Source organism: Salvelinus sp. IW2-2015, linkage group LG18 (assembly GCF_002910315.2).
Source record: "Salvelinus sp. IW2-2015 linkage group LG18, ASM291031v2, whole genome shotgun sequence".
Classification (NCBI taxonomy): Eukaryota; Metazoa; Chordata; class Actinopteri; order Salmoniformes; family Salmonidae; genus Salvelinus; species Salvelinus sp. IW2-2015.
In genome coordinates, this window is record NC_036858.1 from 54,614,396 (window position 1) to 54,624,781 (window position 10,386).

Genomic DNA, 10,386 nt, shown 5'->3' on the forward strand with positions numbered 1-10,386 from the left:
CCGGCAGGCCTGTGCCGCCTGTCTGTCCTGAGCCGCCCGTCTGTCCTGACCGCCTGAGCCGCCGTCTTGTCCTGAGCCACCTGAGCCGCCGCGCCTGAGGCCCTCGTCGGACGCCCTGCCCTCAGTCAGGAGCCGCCTGAGTCGCCCTTCAGTCAGGAGCGCCTGAGCCGCCCTTCAGTCAGAGGCGCCTGAGCCGCCCTTCATCCAGAGGCGCCTGAGCTGCCCTTCAGTCGAGCTGCCCTTCAGTCCGAGCTGCCCTTCAGTCCGGAGCTGCCCCTCAGTCCGGAGCTGCCCCTCAGTCCGGAGCTGCCCCTCAGTCCGGAGCTGGCCCTCAGTCCGGAGCTGCCCCTCAGTCCAGAGCTGCCCCTCAGTCCAGAGGCGCTCCTCAGTCCAGTGGGGCCTTTTATTAGGTCCTTCGGTCAAGGTCGGAGGCGAGGGTCGCCGCTCTAAAGAAGCCAATGAAGAGGGCTAAGACTAAGGGAGTGGGGTCGCCGCGCCAGAGCCGCCACCGCGGACAGATGCCCACCCAGACCCTCCCCTATAGGTTAGGTTTTGCGGCCGGGGGGGGGGGGTACTGTCACGCCCTGACCATAGTTTGCTTTGTATGTTTCTATTGTTTTGTTGGTCAGGGTGTGATCTGAGTGGGCATTCTATGTTGTATGTCTAGTTTGTCTATTTCTATGTGTTTGGCCTGATATGGTTCTCAATCAGAGGCAGGTGTTATCGTGTCTCTGATTGGGAACCATATTAGGTAGCCTGTTTTGTATTTGTGGGTTGTGGGTGATTGTTTCCTGTGTCCTGTGTGTGTGTTCCACGTTACGGGACTGTTTGTCATCGTTTGGTTGTTGGTTTGTTGTTTTGGTTCTGTTTCAAGTATTCTAATTAAAATGAATACTCACCACGCTGCATCTTGGTCCTCCATCCTTCTTACTACTCCTCCTCAGATGAGGAGGACGACGAACGTTACAGTTTGAGGTGTTCAGATCACAAAGAAGAACATTCGTGAGATGCATAAAAAAATGAAAAGATGCTGGAGGAGTTCTTGACGCCATCTGTCAACATGGTGGTAGCAATGTGATGGTCTGGGTGTGCTTTGGTGGTGGTTAAAGTGGGAGATTTTTACAGGGTAAAAGGGATATTGAAGAAGGAAGGCAATCACCCATTTTGCAACCCATACCCTGTGGACGTCGCTTATTTGGAGCCAATTTCCTCTACAACAGGGACAATGACCCAAAGCACAGCTCCAAATATGAAATAATTATTTTGGAAAGAAGCAGTCAGCTGGTATTCTGTCTATAATGGAGTGTCCAGCACAGTTACCGGATCCAACCCTATTGAGCTGTTTGTGGGAGCAGCTTGACCGTATGGTATGTAAGAAGTGCCTATCAAGCCAATCCAATTTGTGGGAGGTGTTTCAGGAAGCATGGGGTGAAATCTCTTCAGATTTCCTCAACAAATTGACAACTAGAATGCCAAAGGTCTGCAAGGCTGTAATTGCTGCAAATGGAGGATTCTTTTGACGAAAGCAAAGTTGAAGGACACAACAATTTCATTATTACCTTGTCAACGTCTTGACTATATATCCTATTCATTTGCACCTAATTTCATGTATGTTTTCATGGAAAACAAGGACATTTCTGAGTACTACATTGAATTAATCTTTGGATATCTATTTGGGTCAAAGAGAGATTTTTATGATTCAAAATATGCATGTGTCAACAGATTATGGTCTACTGCAGTTTTACAAGTGGACTACCAATTTTTATAGCCGATTGAATGTTTCAGATATACGTACGCTGTATGAATATCTTTATATTATGGCCTATATCAAATCAAATCAAGTTTATTTTAATATAGCCCTTCGTACATCAGCTAATATCTCGAAGTGCTGTACAGAAACCCAGCCTAAAACCCCAAACAGCAAGCAATGCAGGTGTAGAAGCACGGTGGCTAGGAAAACCCTAGAAAGGCAAAACCTAGAGAAACTAAGAGGAACCAGGCTATGAGGGGTGCCAGTCCTCTTCTGGCTGTGCCGGTGAGAATTATAACAGAACATGGCCAAGATGTTTCAAAATGTTCATAAATGACAAGCATGGTCAAATAATAATCAGGAATAAATGTCAGTTGGCTTTTCATAGCCGATCATTAAGAGTTGAAAACAGCAGGTCTGGGACAGGTAGCACACCGGTGGACAGGTCGGTCCATAACCGCAGGCAGAACAGTTGAAACGGAACAGCAGCAAGGCCAGGTGGACTGGGGACAGCAAGGAGTCATCATGCCGGTAGTCCTGACGCATGGTCCTAGGGCTCAGGTCCTCCGAGAGAGAGAAAAAGAAAGAGAGAAGGAGAGAATTAAAGAGAGAGCATACTTAAATTCACACAGGACACTGGATAAAACAGGAGAAGTACTCCAGATATAACCAACTGACCCTAGCCCCCGACACATAAACTACTGCAGCAAAATACTGGAGGCTGAGACAGGAGGGTCAGGAGACACTGTGGCCCCATCGATGATACCCCGGACAGGCCAAACAGGAAGGATATAACCCACCACTTTGCCAAAGCACAGCCCCGCACCACTAGAGGGAATCTTCAACCACCAACTTACAATCCTGAGAACAGGCCGAGTTAAGCCACAAAGATCTCCACCACAGCACAAACCAAGGGGGGGCGCCAACCCAGACAGGAAGATCACTCAGTAACTCAACCCACTCAAGTGACGCACCCCTCCTAGGGACGCATGAAAGAGCACCAGTAAGCCAGTGACTCAGCCCTTAATAGGGTTAGAGGCAGAGAATCCGTGGAGGAGGGGAACCGGCCAGCAGAGACAGCAAGGGCGGTTCGTTGCTCCAGAGCCTTTCCGTTCACCTTCACACCCCTGGCCAGACTACACTCAATCATATGACCTACTGAAGAGATAAGTCTTCAGTAAAGACTTAAAGGTTGAGACCGAGTCTGCGTCTCTCACATGGGTAGGCAGACCATTCCCATAAAAATGGAGATCTATAGGAGAAAGCCCTGCCTCCCAGCTGTTTGCTTAGAAATTCTAGGGACAATTAGGAGGCCTGCCGTCTTGTGACCGTTAGCGTAAGTGTAGGTATTGTACGGCAGGACCAACTCGGAAAGATAGTTAGGAGCAAGCCCATGTAACGCTTTATAGGTTATTATCAGTAAAACCTTTGAAAATCAGCCCTTGCCTTAACAGGAAGCCAGTGTAGGGAAGCTAGCACTGGAGTAATAGATCATTTTCTTTGGTTCTAGTCAGGATTCTAGCAGCCGTATTAGCACTAACTGAAGTTTATTTAGTGCTTTATCCGGGTTAGCCGGAAGAGTGAGCATGCAGTAGTCTAACCTAGAAGTAACAAATCATGGATTAATTTTTCTGCATCCATTTTTGGACAGAAATTTCTGATTTTGCAATGTTACGTAGATGGAAAAAACTGTCCTTGAAACAGTCTTGATATGTTCGTCAAAAAGAGAGAGACAGGGTCCAGAGTAAGCCGAGGTCCTTCACAGTTTATTTGAGACGACTTTAACAACCATCAAAGATTAATTGTCAGATTAACAGAAATCTCTTTGTTTCTTGGGACCTGAACAAGCATCTCTGTTTTTGTCCGAGTATAAAGTGAGAAAGTTTTCAGCCATCCACTTCCTTATGTCTGAAACACAGGGCTTCTAGCGAGAGGGCAATTTTGGGGCTTCACCATGTTTCATTGAAATGTACAGCTGTGTGTCATCCCAGAGCAGTGAAAGTTAAACATTATGTTTTCGAATGACATCCCCAAGAGTAAAATATAGTGAAAACAATAGTGGTCCTAAAAGAACCTTGAGGACACCGAAATGTACAGTTGTTGTCAGTAGGACAAACCATTCCACAGAGACAAAACTGATATCTTTCCGACAATAAGATCTAACCAGGCCAGAACTTGTCGTGTAGACAATTTGGTGGTTTCCAGTCTCTCCAAGAATGTGGTGATCGATTGGTGTCAAAGGCAGCACTAAGGTCTATAGCTCGAGGGACAGATGCAGAGCCTCGGTCTGACGCCAATTAAAAGGTCATTTACCACCTTCACAAGTGCAGTCTCCAGTGCTATGATGGGGTCTAAAACCCAGACTGAAGCATTTCCTATAACATTGTTTGTCTTCAGGAAGGCAGTGAGTTGCTGCGCAACAGCTTTTTCTAAATTTTTTGTTGAGGAATGGAAGATTCAATAGGCCGATATTTTTTATATTTTCTGGGTCAAGGTTTGGCTTTTTCAAGAGAGGCTTTATTACTGCCACTTTTAGTGAGTTTGGTACACATCCGGTGGATAGAGAGCCGTTTATTATGTTCAACATTAGTGAGGGCCAAGACATGAAGCAGCTCTTTCAGTAGTTTAGTTGGAATAGGATCAGTATGCAGCTTGAAGGTTTGAGACCATGATTATTTTCATCATTGTGTCAAGAGATATAGTACTAAACGACTTACATTTACATTTAAGTCATTTAGCAGACGCGGCTTATCCCGCGCGACTTACAAGTTGGTGCATTCACCTGTATGATATCCAGTGGACAACCACTTTACAATAGTGCATCTAACTTCTTTTTAAGGGGGGGGGGGGTTAGAAGGATACTTTATCCTATCCTAGTATTCCTTAAAGAGGTGGTGTTTCAGGTGTTTCCGAAAGGTGAGTGCATTTGACTCCGCTGACCTGGCGTCGTTGGGGAGTTTGTCACCATTGGCGTGCCAGGGCAGCGAACAGTTTTTTGACTGGGCTGAAGCGGGAGCTGTACTTCCTCAGAGGTTAGGGGAGGCAGCAGGCCAAGAGGTGGTATGACGCAGTGCCCTTGTTTTGGGTTTAGGGCGCTGATCAGAGCCTGAAGGTTAACGAAGTGCCGGTTTTCCCCTCACGCTTTTCTTGTAGGCAAGCACCATTTGGTTTCTGTAGCGGGATTGCGAGCTCAACTTGAAGCCAGTGGGAGGAGAGGCGGAGGAGCGCGATGGCCCGTCTGTTTCCATCAATCAGGCCCTTTTGTGTTAGAGTAACTTACAAATGTATGGTTGGGATACCAGGCCCCTTTTAAATATAATTTGGCCTTAGAGACGCACGAGTGGAGAAGCAAGCGCATTCATTTTCAAGCAATGACTTAAACGGTGACTGTTGAAAGTGCTGACGAACCATGTCCAGATAAAGCGTCCGGAGTGAAAAAGTTGAATGAGGGAAAAAAGTTGTGATGGAAAAACTAAAAATATAAACGGTAATTAAAAAGTAAAAAGAAAAWAAACGTAAAGTTGTCAGCTAGCAAAGTAAGGTTGGCAACAAAACGCACAGCAACAAAACGCACAGCAACARYTCTGCAAGTTCAAGAGGAAGTGACGCGTGACTCACACACACATTGACACATATATCTACGTTATTAACTCAATGCGGCGAACGTCGGCATGCCAGATATGGAAGACAATAACTTTCCACTGCAGATGTTAAACTTCTTACGAAAACGTCTGGTTTCAGGAAATAATGACGCATAAATGGGCAGGGTTTGGAGACATTCAACAGCACGATTAAGTGTATTTAAGAATATTCACACAGAGGTTATTCTTTAAAGGATATATTGACGTCTCCTCATTACAAAGGAAATAATGAAGGGACTACTGAATTTGAAGATCTGTCTGACACTGGCTGTCATTTTCTTTCTCGCAGATAACGGATTTGGTAAGTAGCCCATTCAAATAAATAATGGGCTATATCAAATGTTTGGATTAGCCACATGTTCGGTACTACAGTATTTAACTGTTGAGAAAAGTAAGTAGGTGTAGTTACGGATTTGTAACAATAACATTTATGTTGATTAATTCATGTTGAAAACGTATCTGCGCTTCTGCTATRAATTTGATGTCTGCTTTTGGCACGCTTGACAAAATACCCTAGGTTGCTGACAAGATGTCACGAAACCGCGTCTGTATATTTTGTCTAAATTTGTCTGTATTTTCTGACTGAAGGACATCTTTTTCACTACCAGAATAAAGTATGAGTAAGAGTATTAAAACATTTGAAGAACCACAAATTAGAACAATGCACATGTTGCTCATAACTTTAATCTGCCATTTATAAAAGGGGTGGTTGCATAAGTGAAAGTGTAATTTGATCGGTAACGCTWTATTTTAAGGGGTCCTTATTACAGTGTAATTACATATGTAATTAAACTAACAATTATTGTAATTACTTGTAATAGTTCATAGCAACACGGTAATAACAACATGTAACTGTTGGTAATTGCAGTCTGTAATTACAGAGGTATAACAATGAATGCATGTTACCATGCTTGTTACACATGTTAAAGTTTTGTGATAGATCCCACCGCACCATATTGCTCAGTGCTATCCGGAATCCGTGGGACATCCTTACCCTAACCTTAACCCCTACCCCTACCCCAAACCGAACCATAACCCTTACGTAACCCTAACCCGTACCTTAACCTTTTTAAATATCAACTTCAGTGGGGTAGGGACATCCCAAGGATCATGGATAGCACGGACCGCATCATAATTCAGCTCATTGACATAATTGCAATAAAGGGCTCTGGGGTCTGATTTCCAGGCCCAATGTGAAAATCAGGTTCACATACAAAAAAAATAATTAGAATTGGTCATTCATTTAACGGTGCATTTGACAACGGATCAATTACTTTAACTATAATTTAAACATATTTAGACACATTAATAAACCGTTATGGTCAGAGGTTAAAGTAGATATAATTTCTTACCGGTACAGGACACCCAAGCGCATACACACACTTTTTTATAGAATAGATGCAATCAGACAAGTACATATATAATCCCTTTTAATTTCATATGATCTCTTTGGGCCTAGGCCTTGTAAATATTTGTCCTATCACTTTTAATATGTATTACCTTTTAATGTGGCATAAACACAACCAGTCATAGTTATTTTCATCTGATTGTCAAACAATCACTTCAAAAAGACGCTCCTGTAGGGTACTCGCGCACGTTTGTCCACGCATTGTGCTCCTGCAATTTGATGAATGGAAAGAGACATCCGTTACAAAACACCTAAACGTGTATTGTAATGACATTCTGCAATTGTCATTAGGCTTACACAGCCTGCATTGATGCAACCACAGCTGTCCAAGCGCGTCTCGGTCGTTGCCACTCATCTCCGCTTGTCAAAATGTACAATTTTTAATGTGGCTGACATGCGTTAGTGTTAAATAATGGTGTAAAATAGCCTATATTTTTCATGTCATTTTGTGTTAATTATTGTGATAGGTTTAAACACTCAACTTTCAGCAGGATAATCTAGAACCATAGAGTGTAGTTTTAAACTCATAGTAGTAAGTCAATAAAGTGCTTACTTCTTGTATGCTACCATCACTCTCGAAGGAGAAAGAATATCAGAGGCCATTCAAGTCACAGTACGCAACTACCAGACTGATTCTGTCATTAAAAAACATTCCCTACTACAGGGAAATGTATAGTGATTCTTTGAAAATTCAGAAATGTTATATGATCAAGTCTATTATTGCAATCCTTTATGGGGACATATGTCTCATCCAAAAACAATGGCAGCAAGAGGTTAATCAGGACAATTCTTGTCACATTATGCTAAAATTCTGAAATTCAATAGCCCATCAAGCTTTGGTCTCCGGATAAATTAATTTGCGAATGATGTATACTTACATATCCTTTACTGCAAATGGAGGGAGTCTGGTCAGGAGGCCCAGGCAAGTCCATCCAGGGACCCCTCCTGTGTCTCACAGTTTGGATTCTGGCGTCTGGACTGCACTTAACCCACAATATCTACCTTTTGCTGGAGCACCTGTGTTTCATAAGGGAATAACAATATATAAACATAACTTCATTTCTGACAGAGAACTCTTACATGGACAATATTCATATTTGAATATGAAATACCAGGTACGTGCCAAATAAGGAAACTGAGTAATGAGGGATATATTGAATTGAAAGCAGTGCTTCCAGGTGTGGTTCCTGAGTAACATCAAATGAAATTAAATTTTGATGTATCACTTTGGATGCATTTGTCACAACAGGTTGTAGTTACAGTGAAATGCTTACTTACAAGCTCTTAACCAACAATGCAGTTATAAGAAAAATACCTACAAAAAATAAATAAAAGTAACAAATATTTAAGAGCAGCAGTAAAATAACAATAGCGAGGCTATATACAGGGGAACCGGTAAAGAGTCAGTGTGCGGGGCACCGGTTAGTCGAGGTAATTGAGGTAATATGTACATGTAGGTAGAGTTATTAAAGTGACTATGCATAGATAATAACAGAGAGTAGCAGCAGTGTAAAAGAGGGGGGATGCAAATAGACTGGGTAAGCCATTTGATAGAGTTCAGGAGTCTTATGGCTTGGGGGTAGAAGCTGTTTAGAAGCCTTTTGGACCTAGACTTGGCGCTCCAGTACCACTTGCCGTGCGATAACAGAGAGAACAGTCTATGACTAGGGTGACTGGAGTCTTTGACAATTTTTAGGGCCTTCCTCTGCACCCCCTGGTATAGAGGTCCTGGATGGCAGGAAGCTTGGCCCAAGTGATGTACTGGGCCGTACGCCCTACCCTCTGTAGTGCCTTGTGGTCAGAGCCGAGCAGTTGCCATACCAGGCAGTGATGCAACCCGTCAGGATGCTTTCAATGGTGCAGCTGTAGAACCTTTTGAGGATCCGAGGACCCATTGCCAAATCTTTTTATATTTCCTGTGGGGGAATAGATTTTGTCGTGCCCTCTTCACGACTGTCTTGGTGTGCTTGGACCATGTTAGTTTGTTGATGTGGATACCAAGGAACTTGAAGCTCTCAAGTTGTAGTTGTGCTTGAAAGGGTATTGTCATCTACATACATTAAGGTTATTCAATTTCTATACATCTGGATGCTGATTATAATGCCTGCAAGCCTGTGCATAATCAATAGGCCTGAAAAGGTTTAGGGCAGGGGTGTCAAACTCATTCCACGGCGGGCCGAGTGTCTGCAGGTTTTAGTTTTTTCCTTTCAATTAAGACCTATAGACAACCAGGTGAGGGGAGTTCCTTACTAATTAGTGACCTTAATTCATCAATCAAGTACAAGCGTGGAGCGAAAAACCCGCAGACACTCGGCCCTTAGAGGAATGAGTCTACACCGTGCTCTATCTAAAACTCTTCTGGGCCTTATGTATGCTTGTTAATTCCATGTGTAACTCTGTGTGTATGTGTCGAACTGCTTTGCTTTATCTTGGCCAGGTCGCAGGTTGTAAATGAGAACTTGTTCTCAACTAGCCTACCTGGTTAAATAAAGGTGAAATAAATAAATACAAAATAAATTGTAGGTATCTGTGGTAGAGAAGAATATATATGACAATTTAGCATAGACACTATAACCTCTGGTTATCTTCATCATGATTTAGGCATAGCTTGGCCTACCTAACTACCTAGTTGTGATATCCCACTAGCCATATTAGTGCTTGCTAACACTAATAACAAAGATTTGTTTAACTAACCCAAGAAAGATCAGAGCCTGTCGTTTCCAATTGGAGCAAATTAATCATAGAGGGCAGAACAAGCACAAGCTAGTGAGATCCTATTGGCGCATTCTAGCATTTATTTGCATATTTCCGTTAGGGAACGCTTACTTTGAAGTGCACGTGTGCAATAACTCAATTCACCCTTGCACTCATTCTAAACAAGCAGTTTTTTACTCATTTGCAAGAGTAAAGTCTACAAAACGCAGTCCAATCTGTTTGTTACAGATTCTCAGTTTTGGAAACAGAAAACGGTATGGAGATCAAATGTTCATCGATGAGAAAATTATCAGAATGTCAGCCAAAATCAATCTTCTCCCACTGCTGGCTACTGGTAGTGAGTGGATACGCTAACCGGATGCTTCACATTTGTAACATAGAATGGGATCGGACCAAAACGCAGCTTTTGTGGAATACATAATGAGATTTTATTGAAACAAGACGAACACGAAACACACTTGATAAATTACAAAATACAAACGACGTAGACCGACCTGAACATGAGAACTTACATAACGAAGAACGCAGGAACAGACTAGACAAACGAAACAGTCACGTGTGGTACATAAACTGACACGGAAGACAATCACCCACAAACAAACGGTGTGAACAGCCTACCTTAATATGGTTCTCAATCAGAGAACGTCAAACACCTGCCCCTGATTGAGAACCATATAAGGCTAATTAACCAATGATCCCAACATAGAAACACATAACATAGAATGCCCACCAGCTCACGTCCTGACCAACTAAACACATACTAAACAAAGGAAATCAGGGCAGGAACGTGACAACATTTATAACATTCCGGTGAAATATCTGTCTCACTGTTCTATCTGGGTATGCTGTACCGGTAAAACGTGAGTCTATTC

The 10,386-nt window shown here is 43.0% G+C and overlaps 1 protein-coding gene across 1 annotated transcript in view; it reads left to right on the top strand.

The window, feature by feature from the left end:
- Positions 1 to 5,441: 5,441 nt before the first annotated feature.
- The window catches only part of srgn (serglycin), a 16,741-nt gene continuing 11,796 nt past the window's right edge, over positions 5,442 to 10,386 (top strand). Inside the window, exon 1 of the mRNA XM_024009003.2 lies at positions 5,442 to 5,692. Within this exon, the coding sequence (XP_023864771.1) occupies positions 5,620 to 5,692 (73 nt within the window). The 5' untranslated portion in view covers positions 5,442 to 5,619. The remainder of the gene's footprint in view (positions 5,693 to 10,386) is intronic.